This window comes from Ochotona curzoniae, unplaced genomic scaffold (assembly GCF_017591425.1).
Source record: "Ochotona curzoniae isolate NIBS_2020 unplaced genomic scaffold, NIBS_Ocur_1.0 contig_883, whole genome shotgun sequence".
NCBI classification, from domain to species: domain Eukaryota; kingdom Metazoa; phylum Chordata; class Mammalia; order Lagomorpha; family Ochotonidae; genus Ochotona; species Ochotona curzoniae.
In genome coordinates, this window is record NW_024466599.1 from 17869647 (window position 1) to 17889567 (window position 19921).

General features: G+C 42.8%; 1 protein-coding gene and 1 non-coding gene across 2 annotated transcripts in view; both read right to left on the reverse strand.

Moving 5' to 3' along the window:
- HADHA (hydroxyacyl-CoA dehydrogenase trifunctional multienzyme complex subunit alpha) overlaps window positions 1-19921 on the reverse strand; it is a 47620-nt gene that overhangs the window by 19152 nt on the left and 8547 nt on the right. Inside the window, exons 5-9 of the mRNA XM_040992941.1 lie at window positions 15176-15314; window positions 14175-14294; window positions 11999-12101; window positions 1324-1446; window positions 810-928 (exon numbers count right to left, since the gene is read on the reverse strand). Of these exons, the coding sequence (XP_040848875.1) occupies window positions 810-928; window positions 1324-1446; window positions 11999-12101; window positions 14175-14294; window positions 15176-15314 (604 nt within the window). The remainder of the gene's footprint in view (window positions 1-809; window positions 929-1323; window positions 1447-11998; window positions 12102-14174; window positions 14295-15175; window positions 15315-19921) is intronic.
- On the reverse strand, window positions 9898-10000 carry LOC121165443. The gene has a single exon (XR_005885236.1). It is a non-coding gene; the product is annotated as a U6 spliceosomal RNA (small nuclear RNA).

The window sequence follows — 19921 nt, forward strand, 5'->3', positions numbered from 1 at the left end:
CCTCCATCCATTTTTTTTTGGGGGGTGGGGGGCGCGGCTCAGATCAGCTCTCCTGAGGCTCTGCCTGACCTCTTTGGAGCAGGAGTGCCTCGTCCCCTGGGCACTTGGTGAGTCCCTCTGCTGAGACTGTGTATTGGAATTATCAAACCTCCCCAGCCCACACTGCGAGGTGCATGCAGGCCAGGTCACATCTCACAGTTCATGCACCCTGGCATCTTCTGCTCAGAATACACTAGTATTTGTTGACTAACCAATTCCCCAGTCTCAAGTTCTGATTACATGTTCTCTTAACCCTGGACCTCCCATTCTGAGTTCAGTGTTTGGAAGTCTACTGCTACGGGTTTCTTCACCTTGTGACCATTTTAACTGTTCTCCTTGATATTTTCACAAATTCTTTATATCATTACATCTTTTTACTAACTACAGCACCGAGGGAGTTCTTGAGAATTTAGGTACTGACAGTGGTTGGATTAAGGACAGAACACAATCATCAATATTGGTTCAAAATACTCCTCCATCAGTGCCCAATATTACACTGTGCCTGTTATATGCGTATGATTTAGGCTCCTTTCCTGATTTCTCACTGGTGATTCTAGATGCATCAACAAGTACGCACGTCTAGCACTTAAATGTCTTCAATTATCACTTTCTATGAGTCCCTTTCACTTGTTACCTATTTTTGCAAAGTATTTTAGTAGCAGTAACAAGAACTATGGTACTGACACACAGGTTCTTGAGTGGCACTTAATAGCACTGCTCTTTATAAAGGGTGGGAAGCAGGAAAAGCAGGGGCACAGGATAAGACTCACATCAATGATTTTCAGAGGTGCAGGATAAAGGCCTTTGGTCTGCTTTTGCACTTGCTCTTCCACCTTTTTGTAAATCTGTTGCCTGACAAATGGAATGGTCATGGCGTACGATGTCAATTCTGTAAGGTAAAATGCTTTCAGACACTTCCTGGCAAGAGCCTAGTACTCCTGTAAACTGCATACAAATGGAGTAATTCTAGCTAAATTTCAACCTAAGTATTTCTTCATATACGCTTTAATTACCCGATAAATGCAGAATCTGGACCTTGGGTAGATGAGTGCTTAACACAGTTTCTATTTTTGTATTAGTATTTAAAAAGTTTCAAAAGAAAAATTTTAATTGGCCAGTATAAGGTTGAGAACTTGATTTTAGCATAGAGGTATTCTATCATTCAGGATGGGCTTTATGTTTTAAGTAAACCATGCATCTACCTCTTTCTCATTTCCACTCTACAGCAAACCAAATGAAACTCCCAGGAAAGCAGCTTTGCCTTGTTCTGCAAGTGACACTCACTTTCCACCAATCCCTTGTCTCTCTTTGGAGAGATCTTCTTGTCAGCTAGTCCTTTGGCAAAAGTAATTGCAACTTCTTCTAGGTATTCAATAGTTCGTTCTTCTGCAGGTTTTAATCCTGGTCCTGTGAAAACAAAGGTAGCAGTTTGGATTGCAAATTGGGCAGAGATCAGTCTGAGGTTGGAGGTCACCTAGCCATGCACGTCAAGGCTAACGGCTCCAGTACAGCTTCCCATTCTAGACAGGCTGGTGGCAGTGTCATGAACTTCAGGTTCAAAGAAGGAAAACACTGAACAACAATGTTACAGCAGATCAAAGGCAGGATTTAAAATCATCCTAATCTTTTACCCTGAGCAGGGCAAAGTTAACGTGTCTTATGAAGCCTGTTCTATTTCTGCAAGACTAACGATAATAATGATAATAATAAAAAAAAGTGAGTTTTAAAATCATGTATAAAGATACTAGAGGGTTGTGGCAGCACAGGGAAGTACATGAAGTGACATTACAGTGGGGGGAGCTCAAGATTACTGGTCATTTTCTTCCTGGTGGCAAATCATGCTTTGGGGCTTGGACTGAGGTTGGAATACTCTTGCAGAGGGATCCTGCTGGGGACAAGTACATTCCTGCAAGATGCTGGTGGTCACCAGATGGGAAGCTGGAAGAAAGCAAACACACAGCCAGCTTTCTTTGTGGCGCATCTGTGGTGTCCTACAGCCCTGCAGAAGGCTGAAAGGCAGATTGAGATCACCCGCTGTGCTACAGAACTCAGTACGTAAGCAGGAGAAGGGACTTCAACAAGTATGCAACTGAATTCCCACTGAAGGCACTTGTCAGACTTTGCAGTCTGCTTGAGCAGGAGATGAAAGAGCTCCCAACAGTTCAAGGAGGGAAGTCACAGGCCTAGGGAGACAGACACTTACCAGGCTCCCCATCAAAAGTCTGTAAGAGTCACACTGGAGAAGGTAGCTGAGGTTAAAAAGGTGTGTAAGCCTGTGGAGCTTGGGAAACAAAATCCCCACAAAAGGTGTAAAATTTCTCCTTTAAGACCTGTGTAGGTTAGGAGAAGAAACAACTCAACCCCAAATTTCCAAATAGCAAAAGTGCAAAGGGTCCACAAAGATCCCAACAGTTACACTTGCAGGGAGGCTGAAGCCAGGAGCACTGTGAAGTAAAACCCTGAAGGGCAGCTGCCACCCAGAAGGAACGCTCCAAGTGGGCTGAGCAGCTTTCTGCACACGTACCACAGCAAACTGCCTATGGCCAGGAAAGGACACCAAAAAGGGAACTCCTAGCTGGGAGACAAACCAACTGACAATGCAGATTCAAAAATAGGGGAAATAATTGGCTTGATATATATGAAAAAGGATATCTAAATTTATGCTTATGGCTTAAGAAGGCAGAGGAAAACAGGAAAATAATGAAGAAAAACTGAATCTATAAAAGCAAATCAAGGGCTGGCATTGTGATGCAGGGGGTTAAGCTGCCATGTGAGATGACAGCACCTCAGAGTCCTAGGTGCTCTACTTCCAATCCAGCTCTCTAGTAACGCACCTGGGATGGCTCTCTAGTAATGCAAGAGACGGCTCATGTACTTAGGCCCCTAGCACCTACACGGGAGATCCATATGCAGCTCCACGCTCCTGGCTTCAACATGGCTCAGGTCTGAGCCTTGTGGCATTTGGGTGATCATTTCTTTATCTGTGCATTTCAAATAAATCTTATTTAAAGAGTGAAACAAAAGGTAATTTCAGAGATGAGAAAAACAATGTCCCAAGTGGAAAACACAGGATTGGATTAATAGCAGATTGTACAATGGAAAAAAGATCACAAATTTGACACAGGCTAATAGAAAGTACCTGAGCTGCATTTTGGAACAATATCAACTTCTCCAACTCATATAAACTGAAATATCTGAAAACAGCTGTGGGACACAGAAAAATGTTGGAGGAAATAATGGTGAAAGAAACTTGGAATTTTGATGAAAACTGCAAGCTCACCTATGCAAAATGCCCCATGAGTTCTACGCACAACATTCAAAAGAAAAACCAACAAACCAGGCGCATGATAAACAAATGACTAAACCCAAGTGTAAAGGGAAACTGAAAGCAGCTGGCACGGACAACGACACACCATCTGTGAAAGAACAGCCACTAATGGCATTAACTTATCCTCACATGCCAAGCAATCACAACACAATGGAGACATCAATAAGGTACCAAAAGACAAATCCTGGCAATTTGGATATTTACACTTAAAAATATTTTTAAAAATGAAACTGAAATAAAGATAGACTGAAACAAGAATTAAAAGACAGGAGAATCACAATTACCAGCAGATCGACACTAGAGTGTTGAAGGAATTCTTCAAGTTGGGAGAAAATCAAACCAGAGGGGAACCCAGACCTAAACAAAGCGAACACAGTGCTGAATATGGCAACCAAAACAAACCCAAAACATAGGCTTTTGTTTCTTAATAAAGATTTTACTTATTTTATTTATTTGAAAGGTAGAATTACAGAACAGAAAGGGAGAAACAGAGACAGAGGAATCTTCCATCTGCTGGTTCATTCTCCAAGTGGCCATGATGGCTGGGGCTTGGCTAGGCCAAAGCCAAGAGTAGGACTTCTACCCGGGTCTCCTGGGTGGTTGGCAGGGGCCAAATACTCAGGCCACTTTCTGCCGCTTCCTAAGCACATTAACAGCAAACTGGATTGGAAATGTTGGAGCCAGGACTCAAAGCAGCATTAACACGGGACACGGTGTTGCAGACAGCTGTGTAACTTGCTATACTAAAATGCTGTCCTCCTGTTAATCTCTTTAAAAGATAATTCTCCAAAACAGAAAAACAAATGTGTTGGGCCCGGCGCGGTGGCGCAGTGGTTAAGGTCCTCGCCTTGCACGCCCGGGATCCCATATGGGCGCCGGTTCTAATCCCGGCAGCCCCGCTTCCCTTCCAGCTCCCTGCTTGTGGCCTGGGAAAGCAGTCGAGGACGACCCAAAAGCTTTGGGACCCTGCACCCGCGTGGGAGACCCAGAAGAGGCTCCTGGCTTCGGATCGGCATAGCATCGACCGTTGCGCTCACTTGGGGAGTGAATCATCGGATGGAAGATCTTCCTCTCTGTCTCTCCTCTCTGTATATCCGCCTTTCCAATGAAAAAATAATAAAAATAAATCTTTAAAAAAAAAAAAAAGAAAAACAAATGTGCTGAGGAATTTATATATACACACAAAATGAATAGGGGAAGGCATTGTGGCACAGTGGGTTCAACCACCATCTCCCACATGTGAGCATCCAGCATCCCACATGGGTTCTGGTTCGAGTCCCAGCTTTTCCACCTCCAGTCCAACTTCCTGTTAATGTGCCCGAGAAAGCAGTGGAAGATGCTCTGAATCTTTGAGCCCCTGCACCCGCAACGGAGTGCTGGATGAAGATCCTGGCTCCTGTTTTCAGCCTGGCCCAGCTCCAGCCCTTGCAGCCACTTGAGGAGGGAACCAACAGATGGGAAAGTCTGTCTTTGTAACTCTGATTTTCAAATAAAGCAATATTAAAAAATAAAAAGTTTATTACAAAACAGCACAAAGAAGGGAGAAAGATCAAAGTGTACTATTGTCTTACTGTTCTAAGGGTCTTGACTATGTAAAATAGTATCTCATTTAAAGACTGACACATTAAAGATGTATATTGGGCTTGGCGCAGTAGCCTTGCAACTAAAGCCCTTGCCTTGCAAGTGCTGGTATCCCATATGAGCGCCAGTTCCAATCCTGGCAGCCCTGCTTGTCATCCAGCACCCTGGATGGCCTGGGTAATCAATGTAGGATGGCCCAAAGCCTTGGGATCCTGCCTACATGGGAGACCCAGTGAAGGCTCTTGGCTCCTGGCTTTGGATTGGCTCAGCTCTGCCACTTGGGGAGTGAATCTTCCCCTCTGTCTCTCCTCCTCTCTATATATCTGCCTTTTCAATAAAAATAAATAAATCTTAAAAAAAATATGTATACTCTAAACTCTAATAATCATTGAAAGACAGAAGCAAAGCAAAGGCCAGTAGTGCATACAAAAAAGGAATAATCCAAAGAAAAGTAAGAAGAAAAAAGGAACAAAGAACAGATGGAACAAACAAACAAAAAGTAGCATTAAGTGACCTTAAAATGTCAGAACCTCTGGTATATCCTAAGAACCAAAAAGCTTAATGAGGCAACTGGAACAATAACAGTGGATTTGGCAGGCCCAGGTCAGCTACCTGCAAGGGCAGAATGGGCACACCTTCCATGACCACAACAAGAAATCAGTTTGTGAGCAGAGGCCCAGGTCAGAAATGACAGTGGGAACACTGTTACCATCATTCAGAATCCTGCAACACGGTGAGGACAATGAGATCCAAGGTGGCCGAGGCCAACGAGCAGGACTTAACTGGCCAATCAGAGTGGGCATGAGGACTGTAAACGGTCAGTGCAGCCAAGCCAGACATTTGAATAGCATGCCCTGCAGAGACCAGTGGTGCCAGTGGGTGGAGCATGATGTTCTTAGAAATGGATGGGTAGTTTATCAAACTCTTAAATCTGTTTAAGTGAAAAACACTGTAGATCCAGTAAACTTAACTGTAACTTAAATCACCACAGGGTCCTGGTCCCAGGATAAAATCCCAGAATTGACCCAGCTCGCAGACCCAAAGTCTAAAGTAAGAAGACTTTACCATTTCTTTCCCTCTGACTTAACCCCTCAGGGGCTGCTTCAGATTTTGAAAGCAGCCTATTACTCACTGTGTTGCTACTCCAGCCCATTTACCAAGTGACTAGAAAGATGGCTACTCTGAGAGCCTGGAACCTGTTCTGCCACCTGGGTCAACCAAGTCCAATTTAATGGGACCTCAAGTCTGAGCAACAGTAAGAGACACTGTCTGGAACCTTCAGCAGCACCACAGGGGGAGTCACAGGGCAGCCTCTTAGGCTGCGTGAGGAAAGCCCTCCAATGGTTTGGAGTAACTACTCCTCCTCAGGGGAAGCAGCTTTTGTCCTTAGTGGGCCTTAGTAGATGTTTGGCAAGCCATAGGCCATCAAGTTACCTGGGGACCTGAAATGGATGTGGTCAATCCTCTGAGGCATAAAATTGGGTGTGGACAACTGTACATCATTACACAGTGAAGAGACACACATGAACCTGGGTTCAAACAGAACCTTTAAAGGCACAAGCTAAAACACCCATGGCTCTTATTCCTTCTCCAGCCTGCACCTACAGGCTTCTAGCGGACTTCTCTAGTGCCAGTTTACTGGCGAAAGGGAAACTTGGGCCAATCTGGGTGATAGGCAGGCAGCACTTAGAAGCAGGCAGCTGCAACACCAGTTCCTTTCAGACTACTGAGGCAGGGAGAGTCTCCTGTGGGCAGATCTTCTAGCGGTGCCCCGGGTGGCTCATTCTGCCCGGTAGGAAAACAGCCAGAGCTGGGCCTATATGACCTCACAGGCTGTGGCCAATGGCTTCACTGATGGTAACTCGGAACCCGGATGGAAACCTGGTGACAAAGTGTTGAGACCTCAGTTCTGTCCCCTAGAAATTCACGAGGAAGCCCGAACCCTCTATATCTCATCAAATGAGACTGTACTTTGAGACAGAGCCTTGCAAAAGGAAGTTAGTTAAAATGGGACCCTTAGGTAGGTCCTATTGATAAGAACTTCCAGGGCCCCTGGAAAGAAAAGGACAACACATGACATGACTAACCAGGAGCACTGGGCACACACAGTGTAATCCTTAGATGCTGGTAAATGCCCAGGGGACCTGAGGTAGTGAGCAGTCTGCACACTTTCCTGCTTCAGTACCCTGAAGTTCATGTGCCATGTCTCATTACCATTTACTTTTAGTAAATGATTGGTTGCTACTATTTTTAAAAAATCTTAATTTTTAAAAAGATTTATTTATGGGCTTGGTGCAGTAGTCTAGTAGCTAAGGTCCTCACCTTGCATGCGCCAGGATCCCATATGGGCACTGGTTCATGTCCTGGCTGTTCCACTTTCCATCCAACTCCCTGCTTATGGCCTGGGAAAGCAGTGGAGGATGAGCAGGAGGAGATTCCTGGCTCCTGGCTATGGATCAGCTCAGTTCCAGCAGTTGAGGCCGCTTGGGGAGTGAACCAGTGGAAGTAAAATCTTTCTTTCTGTATCTCTTCCTCTCTGTATATCTGACTTTCCAAAAAAAAAAGTATTTTAAAAAAAGATTTACTTAATTTGAGAGTTACAGAGACAAGAGGAGGGGAAAAGAGAGCCTAAATCCACTGGTTCACTCTCCAGACGCTCACATGGCTGGCACTGGGCCAGGCCCAAAGCCAGGAGCTTCTTTTGGCCTCCTACATGGGTGGCAGGTGCCCAAACACTTGGGCATTCATCCACAGTTTTCCCAGGCCATCTGGATGGGAAGTGCAACAGCCAGGACTTGGTACAGTGCCAAATCAGGATGCCAACATTATAGACAGCAACTTTACTCACTGGGCTGCGATGTTAGCCCCTGGCTGTTAGTCTTGATTCTTGATCTGCTGCTATCTCTGCCTCCTAATTGGCTGTTCTGTCCCTCCACTTACTGGCTAGATTGGTATTCTTTTCATTTTTTTAAAGATTCATTCTTATTGGAAAGGGAGATTTACAGATTGAAAAGGAGGTAGAGAGAAAGATCTTTCATGCACTGGCTCACCACCCCACCTCCAAGTGGCAGCAATGGCAGGAGCTGAGCCGATCTGAAGCCAGGAGCCAAGAGCCTCCTCCAGTTCTCCCATGTGGGTACAGGATCCCAAGGCTTTGGGCCATCCTCCACTGATTACCCAGGCCACAAGCAGGGCGCTGGATGGGAAGTAGGGCCACCAGGATTAAAACTGGTACCCATAGTTCAGCCACTAGGCTCCTGCTTCAGGGCCAAATTTATCTCCCTAATGCCACATAACAGCTGGCTGGCCAGAACTGTGGAAGGAACTTTGGGAACACTCAGTAACACTGTCAGCTAAGTGATCATACTTGGCAGGGCACTGTCAGTGTACTCGAGGATACTATGTATATTAAACACCAATTTCCAGTATTTGGTACAATTTCTCTCTTAGACAAGATTTACAAGTCTAGCAAGCAAGGAGGAAAAGGATGAATGGTTCTGCTTGCCATCAGTCCTAGCAGCTCACAGGGTAGCACCTCCTTGCTTCCTGTCTCTGTGATTTCTAAATCTGTAGGAGGAAAGGGTTCAGTTCCAAAACCCGGAACACTTCCACCCAGAGACACAACAGTTCTACTGACTCGGAAGCCAACACTCCTCTCTGACCTCGCTTCCCGTCTCTCAATCATCAGCCGGGGAGCTGCTGCACAGGCTGGGCTGATTAATTTGGTTGCCAAGGGGAAACTGGGTTGCTAATTCACAATGCAGGGAAGAATATTTTTCAATGGAAAAGCATATGTTTCAATTCAAGCCAGTCTGCTGATGGCCTTGACCTTAAAGGAATGAAGATCACCTCCCCAGGCAAAGAGTCATGACCAGTCAAGGTTCTAAAAGGCAAAGGGACTAGGAAACAGGTACTGGACATCCTGTTCTCCCCAAGTTACACTCAGCACGCAGTGAGGGCACACAGTCCTTGAAGGATTGACAGCTAAGCATTCAGGTCTGCTGGGCTCACCCTGCTTGTCACAAATTCCCATCCCCAGGCCAGACCGCTTCATTCTCAGCTTTCTATATGGGGCCTATGGCCACACACACCTTACTGAGGAAAGAAGAGAAAAATCTTAAAACCACTTTTTCTCCTACTCCAATCAGCATCCAATTACCAGTCCATAAGGCACAGAAGCCTTTTGTTGTGGGCTTCCCCATGTGCATGCTAACGACTCCTGGCCACTGACTGCACCATTCTACAGGGAAAACGGGATAGGCACAGGAAGTGCTTTCTCTGGCTCCAGTGAGTAGATTTTACTAACCCTGTCCACTGGGTGTGTTGTTTCAGGCAGCCACTCTGTCAGCTGGCAGTGCTGCTCCCCCTCCACTCTGCCCAGCTGCTGACAGAAATGAACACTGTAAAAATTATAAAGTATTTCTTTTTTTACCATGCTGCATGTTCATATATAATTAGCCAAATATTCCTTCTTCCTCCTCTCCCACCTGTTGTAGTCACTTGGAGAGTACACCAGCAGACAGAAGATTTCTCATCTCCCTCACTCTCCCTTTCAATTAAATAAATAAGTTTAACAAAATCATAAGATTCAGGTCCATGTTCAAAAATAAATTAAATTTTTACACATCCTAGTAATTACATGAAACTGAAGTTTAGCGGTTAAAGTCCTTGTCTAGCCCACACTGGGGTCCCATATGGGCACTGGCTTGTATCCCCGGTGGCCCCACTTCCCCTCCAGCTCTCTGCTTGTGGCCTGGAAAAGCAGTCGAGGACGGCCCAAAGCCTTGGGACCCCGCACCCATGTGGGAGACCTGGAAGAAGCTTCTGGTTCTGAATCAGCTCAGCTCCAGCTGTTGTGGCTATTTGGGGAGTGAATCAGCAATGGAAAATCTTCTCTCTCCTCTTCGCTGTATATTTGACTTTCCAATAAAATAAATAAATCTTTAAAAATATATATGGAACATTTCATGAATTTGTATGCCATCCTTGCTTGGGGGCCATACTAATCTTCTCTGTATTGTTTCAATTTTAGTATATGTGCTGCCAAAGCATGTACCATTATGATCTTGAGTTACTTGCTGCACTTAAGATCCAGTTCCCTGCTAATGTACCTGGGGAAGTATCAGAAAACGGCCCAAGTACTTGGGCCCTGCCACCCATGTGGAAGACTTGGATGGAATCTGATATCCTAGCTTTAGCCTGGGTCAGTCCTTGCTACTGCAGTCACGTGAAGGGTGAACTAATCGGTGGAAGATCTGTCTTTCTACTTGTTTCAAATAAACAAATTAATAATCTTTAAAAAAAATAAGAGAGAAATTGATAAACTGGATTTCATCAAAATTAAGAATCTGTTTTTAGGTAATTAAAAGAAAATCCACAGACTGGAAAAAAATATTTGCAAATCATATATCTGATCAAGGACTTGAATCCCAACATATAAAGAAAGCTAGAATTCAGTAACAGGAAAAACTCAATCAACAAAATGGGCTAAAGGTCTGAACAAACACTTTACAGGGGGCAAATAAACATGAGATACTCAGTATTTCTGATGATAAGGGAGGGAATTATGAAACAATAGTAACATAGAACTTGTTAAAATGTCTAAAGGTCTGACTATGCAAACAGGCTGATAATTAAAACTTTAATTAATCACTGACAGAAACATAATAGTATAGTCACTTTGGCAAAACAACTTGATGACATCCTAAAAGCTAAACACATACACATTTTTAATATGTGGGACAGCCAATTTATTCTTCAGCACTGACCTAGTAGAAATGAAGTGCTATGTCCTTATGAAAGATTTAGGAAAAGCAGCTCTATTCAGAATACCTCCAAATTGGAAATAATGCAAAGGTCCAATATTTGATGAACGGATTTAAACACTATAGTATATTTATACACAGTACAACACTGAGCAATAACTGCTAACATATGCGACAACACGGATGTATCTCCTAACATTAGGCTGAAGGAAAAGACACGCAAGGCTATATATCAGAAATGTTCTGAATGTTGTGCTTTTAAACAGCTACGTGCCTTTACCTAAATGCAAACTCTACATTGAAAATGGACATAATATTATGAGGGTACTTCAAAAAGCTCATTTTGATGCAAAGGAATTCCAAAATCCAAGAGGAGTCTTCAAAAGGCTCACAGAAAATATGCATTATGAAGAAAACTGCATGGATTTTAATGGGTTTTATTTGGCAACAAAATAAACCTTTCAAAGTAGTCTCCTATGTAAATATAGCCTGGAAACGCTGATTATTACGAAATAAAGAGTGATGAACACACAATTCAGAATAGAAATTTTCTTGGGTAAGTAGCAGGTAAGAAATTGGAGGGCAGGGGAGAGAGTAAATGGACATCCACCTAAATGGATGTCAATTATAGTAAAATTCTCTGGCTGTTCCATGTATATTTATTATGCTATTAAAATAGACCCAGAAAACAGAACACTACACAGAGATAATGCTATAAGTAATTGAAAAGCTAAAAATGCCTGACTGAATATTGGACTCCTGATGTCCGAATCATGCATAAAATAGAAATCATGGCAATACTGGAAATGATATAGTATTAGCTAGTTCAGAAAATGTCACTCAAAATGATTAAATTCTTGAGTTTGAGTTTTGGGTCCAGCATAATAGCCTAGTGGCTAAATCTGTGCCTTGCACATTCAGGATCCCATGTGGGTACCAGTTCATGTCCCAGCTGTTCTACTTTCCATCCAGCTCCTGGCTTGTGGCCTGGGAAAGCAGTCAAGGACGGCCCAAAGCCTTGGGACTCTTGTACCCAGATGGGAGACCTGGAAGAAGCTCCTGGCTCCTGGCTTCGGATAGGCTCAGATCTGGCTGTTGTAGCCGCTTGGGGGAGTGAACCAGTGGATGAAGATCTTTGTTTCTCCCTCTCTCTGTATATCTGCCTTTCCAATAAAAATAAATAAATATTAAAGTGTTCAACTTTCACTCTGCCTGATACTCAGATTAACTATTTAAGAAAGAGAGTAACTTTGTGAGTCCAACTCAGAGACATGCTGATGCTTACCCAGGGGTTCCACCAGCTGGTCAACCAGTCCCATCTTCTTTGCTCTGTCTGCCCGAATGCTTCTCCCGGTCAGCATCATGTCGAAAGCAGCAGGCACACCCACCTAAATGCGAGCAATGACCACAGTGTAGAGAAAAAGAACATTAGGCAACAATCACAGTAAGTAAACAGTAAAACAAGAATGTCAAACCATATTTTTATGGTACTTATCAGTAAGTTAAAATTTAGAAACTGATACACATTCAGATTTTGACATTAGATACCTCCCAGCTCAAGAAAAAAATGTCTGTATATCTCTAAATTCAATGTTAGATTTCTGTCTTATAGAATTCAGAAGGCAGAAAATTAACTTTAGGGTTCCTAAAATACTGTATATTTATGTCATTCTAAATGTGTTCTTTATTTTTCATATAATATTTTTAATTCCTACATGGAAACTACTAGAGACTTTGAGAAAACTGGTAATGATCAGTCTGAAAAAAAATTTAACAAAAATAAAATTCAGCTACAATGTCTTACATGAGGTGTTATTAGAATGGCTCATAGCAACCTTCAAATATCAACTGCAGGGGTGGGGTTGTGGCATACAAGTTAAAATTCCATCCTCCCACTCAGGGGCATCTGGGTTCGAGACCTGCCTTTGCTTCTGATGCCAGCTTCCTGCTAGTGCTCACCTTGGGAGCAGCAGGTAATGGCTCAAGTCCCCGGGTCTCTGTCACCCACTCAGGAGACCCAGACTGAGTTCCTGACTCAGGGCATTTGCAGGCATTTGGGAAGTATCAGATCAAAGATCTCTGTCTGTCTCTCTCTGTATTTCAAGCAGATAAAAATAACTAAATTTCTGAAACCCCAAGTGTAGTTTAAAAAAATAAAGAAAAAGGTAAAGCAAATTTTCTTTACAAACCTATGTGCTTAACCACTCTAGTAAAATTCTCTTGCTATTCCTAGGGAGGAATGTACATTATTTTTCCCAAGTTAACACCAAAAGCCTTTCTAATTTGTTATTCCTGACTCCCACAGACTTCTCTGTGAAGGGAATTATTTCCACTGCGGTATCTAAAGTGCCCAGAGCTGGGAGGGTTAGCATGCCCTTGGGTTTGCCCTAAGATTGCTCTGCACCTTCTGGCCTGAGTGTCCTGTCCTCATCTTAACAACTGAAAAGACTGATGGGCCCCTAAAAGCATTATGCAAACCTGAGACTGTGGGGAAAGGTCTCCCAGAGTTACCATGAATAGAGCTCAGTTGGAAAAATAGTGAATGTGGTACTGCTCAGAGAAGCAATGAGTTAAAGTCCCAGAAAAAGAGATGAACCTTCCTCTCCAGGGACTAACAAAGGACTCTGATCTATAATTCTGTTGTCGGACTCATGTACAGTGCAGTTAAGCTGCTGCTTACAAATCGAGGTAGAGTGTGGCCGCTCTGCTTGTGATCCAGCTTCATGGAAAGGTGGCAGAAGGCGGTGCAATTTCTCGGCCCCCTGCCAGTTACATGGGAGACCATGACAGTGATCCTGGCTCCTGGTCTCAGCCTGGGCCAGACTTGGCTGTTGTAGCCATCTGGGGAGTGAACCACTGCACTGGATGGTGACCTCTTTCTGTCTCATCCTGTCACTCTGTTTTAAGGGGAAAAAAAGTATTTACATATTTATTTATTTGAAAGGAGGAGCTAGACAGAGACAGAGGAAGAGACAGATCTCTTTCATCCACAAGTTCACTCTCCAAATGGCTGCAATGGCTGGAGCTCAGCTGGTCTGAAGCTGGGAGCTAGGAACTTCTTCTAGGTCTCCCACATGGTGCAGAGGCCCTAGCACTTGGGCCATCTTTCACTGCCTTCCCAGGCACATGAGCAGGGGTAGAATCAGAGGTGGAGCAGCCTGGACTTGAACCAGGGCCCATATGGGATGCTGGCAGAGCAGAGAGCTGTTTTACCCTACTTTGACACAACGTGGGAATCGTCACTCTGCCTTTCAAATAAATCTTTAAAAAAGTTTTTGTGGAATTGAAAAAACAAATTCCAGGAATGAAAAAAATCTGTTGCTGCTTCTGTGTAGTCGTGTTTCATTTGTGGCTTCAACATTCTACAATGAGTATCCTTATTATGCATTTTGTATAACAGGAAATAGTTGTAAAGGACCAAATACTTCCTGAGTTATTGGTGGGGGATATCTCAAACTTACCATTTTGGGAAGCCTTTGAGTGCCTCCTGCTCCAGGTAAGATCCCCAGCAAGACTTCAGGAACTCCTAATACTGTTTTTCTATCTTTTGTTGCTATTCTGTACTGGCATGAAATGGCAAGCTTCAAACAAATGAAAGAAAATTCAAATGTTAAAAATTTAACTCCAAAACATTTTAGTATCTATGAGGGTCTGATTATTTATAAAGCAGGAATGTATCCACCAAATACAAAGAAGCCCCTTAACCTGGCATCTGACAACTCCCTGAAATTTACTTCTTCAAGTTTTTTTCCATACTCTCTCCCTAATTTATTTAACTCTTTCTCACTGAAGATGTTCTCAAAAATCTGCTGAAAGTTATCAAAGTTCTCAAGAGAAAAATGCACACCTAATTTTACAGGGACTCCAAATAAAGAAGGCCTGTACCCAGCATAGACTCCTCACAATTTACAGAATTCCAGCAGGCTTTGCCTACACTTGCCTTGGCTCACATCACAGCATAATGGAAATGCTTTTTCCACTACCACGTGACTAATTAAATTCTGCTCATCTTTCAGAGCTAGAGAAAGTTGTCCTTAAGGCATGCGAAAGTGTCTAGCTTAGAGTTCAGATGTGATAAATACTCCAGAGATGGTATTTTCTTTTTCTCTATTTCTTTCCTGTAGGCTCCAGTTTGGCCTTTCAAATCTTGCATTGTTTACCATAGTTACTACTATTGAAGCACTTAAAACTAGATTCATGGAGCTCAAGACACAGATGACACTTTCAAATCTTTCCCATACAAACTTGCACCAGGTTTTTTTAAATGCAAAGCGTGGTAGAGATGTAGTCCAACTACTTCTGATTTCTAAGTAAACACTTCCTACCTGGGACTCATGTGCACTGCGTCACTGGCCCTGTCACCCAGATTAAAAACATTTTAAAAAACCCAAAGCTGTAATTCACTGCTGAACCCCACCATGGAGCTGGCCAGTGCCTCAATGGCACTGGAGTAAGTCTATACCTCAAGTCCTCCTCCCAGGCAGGATCCACTGATGGCAGCTACAATGGGCTTCGTGGACTTCTCCAGTTTCTCAAACATTCTCTGTCCCTCCTGGGATACTTGTGTTGCTTCTTGAGAGGTTTTGCAAGTGGCTAGCATGCTATGGTGTGCAGGAAAGTGGAGAACAGGAAAAAAAAACATTAAAAAAAATGAGACTGCAGCCTGTTTTCTTCAGATTCACACTCTAGTTTCCATCATTTATTAATATTTGCTAGAACATCTTCAAATATAAAACAAAAATGTTATCTAATTTTTTTCTTCTGTAACAAATAAGGTCTGTACATGGGGACATCATCATCTGGTAAACATTTTCACTACTGGATGAAACATTTCACTAACAGGCAGCTATTTAACAGCAAGCAAAATGACAGGGGGAAAAAAGCTCCATAGTTGCTCAGAAAAAAAAGAGCTAAGAAGTCTAAAAACAGCAAGTACAAAAATGTTGCAGTTAACATACTTTAACTTCAGTTGACTTCATTTGCCAACTTGTTTCTGAACACACCTGAGATGTGCTGGACTTCACACTTCTTCACATGGCTAACTAGTGTTTTTCTTTTTTGTCAGTTCATACCCTAGCAGCATTCTGCTGGCCTCACAGAATCCACATGTATTTCCCTATGGATATAGGCAGCTACAGCCTGCACTATCCGTGACTCCCTGTGCTCAAACGACTGAGCTAGGAGAAAAAACACAGATGATTATTTTTCCTTAAAAAAAAAAAATGAAATGATCAGAACATTTCTGTTATACCACAACACCAGTCCCAACTGTCAATATTTTAAAAACTGTAAGCAAATAATATATGTAAAAATTCTACCATTAAAAAAAGGGGCAGAGGAGTCAGCATTGTGGCACAGGGGATTAAGTGGCACCTGTGACGCTGGCATCCCATAACTGGAGTCATGGCCACTCTACTTCCACTGTAGCTCCCTGCTGGAGCAACGGGGGAAGGCATTGATAGACGCCCAAGTACTTGAGCCCCTGCCACTCACATGGGAGATGTAGGTGAAGTTCCTGGTTCCCGGCTTCAGTTTGGTGCAGCCATGTGGGGAGTAAATCAGTGGACAAATCATCCTTCTCTCTTCCCTTGCCTATAACTGCATTTTAAATCAATCAATCTTTTTTTTTCTTATAAAAGGAAAGTGCTAGGCAGATCTCTAGGTTTCTTTGACACTTCAAGTGCCACCTGACACCTCATCCTCCCTCTTTGGCTCTACACCTCCAGCCATGAGCAACAGAAGGAATTCTTTCAGGCATACAGGGCTTAGCACTATTTACGGGTAGGCATCTGGCCCAGCGGTTGAGATGTCTGCATCCCCCACAGGAATGTGATGGTCCCCAGCTCCAGACTTCAGTTTCCTGCTGAAGGAGGCAGGACTTTCAGATCAAGTTCTTCGGCACTGCCACCCAGATGGGAGGCCTGGGTTGAGATCCTAGCTCCTGGCTTTGGACCCTGCTGTTGTGGTCATTTGGGCAGTGAATCAACCACACAGGAACTCTTTCTGTCTCTCAAGTAAATAAAAATATTTTTAAAAATACATTAATTTCCCTTGGTTTTGTTTAGTGCTATTCCTCTTCTCTGTCAAGAGAACATCTTGAAGTATCACGTGTAGGGCAGGTTTGGAAGAGGCGAATTCTTTTAACTTTTCTTTACTGTGGAAGAATTTTATTTCATTTTCGAAGACAAAAGAAAGCTTTGCTGGATATGTTATCCTAGGCCGACAATTTTTTTCTTTTAGAATCTGGAATATGTCACTCCATTCTCTTCCTGCCTGTACAGTTTTCTGTGAGAGATCTCCTGTGAGTTTAACTGGCATTCCTTTATTTGTCAACTGATTTTTTTCACATGCACATTTAAGGATCTTTTCCTTATGTTCGACTGAAGAGAGCTTGATCATCATGTGTCTTGGTGAAGATCTATCTTGGTCAAGCCTGTTGGGAGTTCTGTGCCCCTCCTGGATCTTGTTTCCCAATTTTTTCTCTAGATTAGGGAAATTTTCCTTTATTTCATTAAATATATTTGTGGGTTTTAAGATTTATTATATTTTTATTGGAAAGGCGGATATACAGAGAGCAGAGACAGAGAGGAAGATCTTCCGTCCAATGATTCACTCCCCAAGTGAGCACAACGGCCGATCTGAAGCCAGGAGCCTCTTCCGGGTCTCCCACACGGGTGCAGGGTCCAAAGCTTTGGGCCATTCTCAACTGCTTTCCCGGGCAACAGGCAAGGAGCTGGATGGGAAGCGGGGCTGCTGGGATTAGAACCGGTCCACATATGGGATCCTGCTGGGATTAGAACCGGTGCGCATATGGGATCCCGGGCATGCAAGGCGAGGACCTTAACCACTGCACCATCCTGCCAGGCCCCATTAAATATATTTGTAAAACCAGTTTCTCTTTCTGCACCTTATGGAACTCCCATAACTCTTATATTTGGCCTCTTAATGGTCAAAACCAAGGTCAAATGGGAAGAACATCCCAGTAAAATGACAACAGAAGACTAAACCAATGAACAACCCATTCCTAAAATGACAGGAACAAAGTACCACCCATACATATTAACTCTGAATGTAAATGGCTTAAACTGAATCAAACATCATAGATTAGTAGACTGGATTAAAAAAACAAAACTCATCTGTTTGTTGTCTAGAAGAGACACACTTCACCAGCAAATATCAGCGGAAACTATAGTGCATAGGATTTGATGTTTTTGTTAGTTTCATCTCTTCAAACCATTTTCTTTTGATTAAATCATTCAATGATTCATAGATCATACAGTAGCATCATTTTCTTCAAGAAGGTTCTTGATTTTCATTTCTTCAACTACACATCAGTCATTTAGTAGCATGTCATTTAACCTCTTGGTGTTGTTAATTTCTTTTTTCTTCCTGATGTTGATTTTGTGTTGTGGCTCTTTATTTAAGGGGATGTATAGTAGCTGTGTAATGGAGACTGTCATATCTAGTAACACATTATTTAACTTCACAGCATTGTAAATTTCTATTTTTCTTTTTATTGTTGATTTTGTATTGTGACTTTTCATTTGAGGGGGATGTACAATGGCTGTGAAATGGAGACTAAAATCCAGATGTGAGGATACAATGCAGTATGCATTTCTACTTCCAGACAAAGATGGATTTACAATGAAATTGTTTATTATATCTTGACAATAGGATTCTGGACACTCTGCCATTGTCCATGCCCGCAATGATGGACATATGACTGTGTATGAAGAACTATACTTTAGTAATGATATAGAGGAACTAGGTGGGGGGTGGAAATTGGGGCTGGGATAAGGAAAATACCAGGAGCCTATTGAACAGTATCATAAAATAATAATAATAATAATAAAATTTTTAAAAAAAGGAAAAATACATTAATTTCTACAAAGTATCGTATGGAACATTCTACAATTTTTTTTAATCTTAGCATTAAAGTTTTAAAATTCAAAATTAAAGAGATTATCTTCCATAACTGGTTCATTCCCCAAATGGCCCCAACAGTGACGGACAGCCCATGCTGAAGCCAGGACCAGCACTCAGGTCTCCCACTTTGGTGGCAAGAACCTAAACACTTGAGCCCATCTGCTGCTTCCCAGCACATCAGCACGAGGCTAGACCAGAAGTGAGGAAAAGCTGGAACTGAAACCAGGCAAACTGCTAAGGGTGTTTCAAGTGGCTGCTTAACCTGGTGTGCCACAAGGCACACCCCAGAATTATGTTTTTGAGGTCTAATATCATGTTATGGATCTAGTTAATTCCTTTGAACTGTTTTGCACTATTTTATCATGTGAAGATTCCATATTTTATTTATCCATTTCCCTACTGATATGTGGTGTTTTAAATCCTTTGTTACTTTAAACTACACAGGACTGCATCTGTGTACACTGATGCTTACAGAGGGAGTGTTCTTCAGTGTATTATATAGAAAAAGATGCATCACTGCATCAAATGATATGCATATTTCCAATTTTACCAACACTTCTAAATTGCTCTCCAAAGTGCTCATATCAACCTGCATTCCTACAAGTAATATACTAATTCTCTCATTTCCTCAAGTTGCTGTTAACACATATTTACCAAATTTTACATGTTTGCTGGTCTGGGGGTATACCGTGGTATCTTACTGTTAGTTTAATTTTATAGTATTTTTTATTTGACTCAAAAATTTCTTTTAGCTTCTTTAAGAAATGGTTAAGAGCTGGTGCTGTGGCATAGTGGGTAAAGTCACTGCTTATGGCACCAGCATTCCATTAGAGGGCTGATTTGAACCCTGGTTATTCTACTTCTGCCCCAGCTGCCTGCTGATGGCATGGGAAAGCAGCGATGATGAGATGGCTTAAGTATCTGGGCCTCTACCACCAATGTGGGTCAAGATATGAATGGAGTTCCTGATTGCAGCCTGGACCAAGCTTGGCCACAGTAGCCATTTGGAGAGTGAAGCAGTGGATGGAAGACCTCTCTCTGCTAGGGTCCTTGCGGTAGGTGTGGATGGCACAAAGGTGTGAAGAGAACAGCTCCCCTGTTTGGCAGGGCCTGGGGGAGCTTCCAGCTGTTTGGCAGGGCCCGGCGGATTTCTCTCTGACCACCCTGACGCTGTTTCACCCTCTGGCTGCATGGACACTCAAGCACCCCACTAAGAATTCTGTATTCTTTTGAGGCATTGTTGTTCGCCCCTGAGAGACAGTTTTTGTAGGTTTTTGCAACC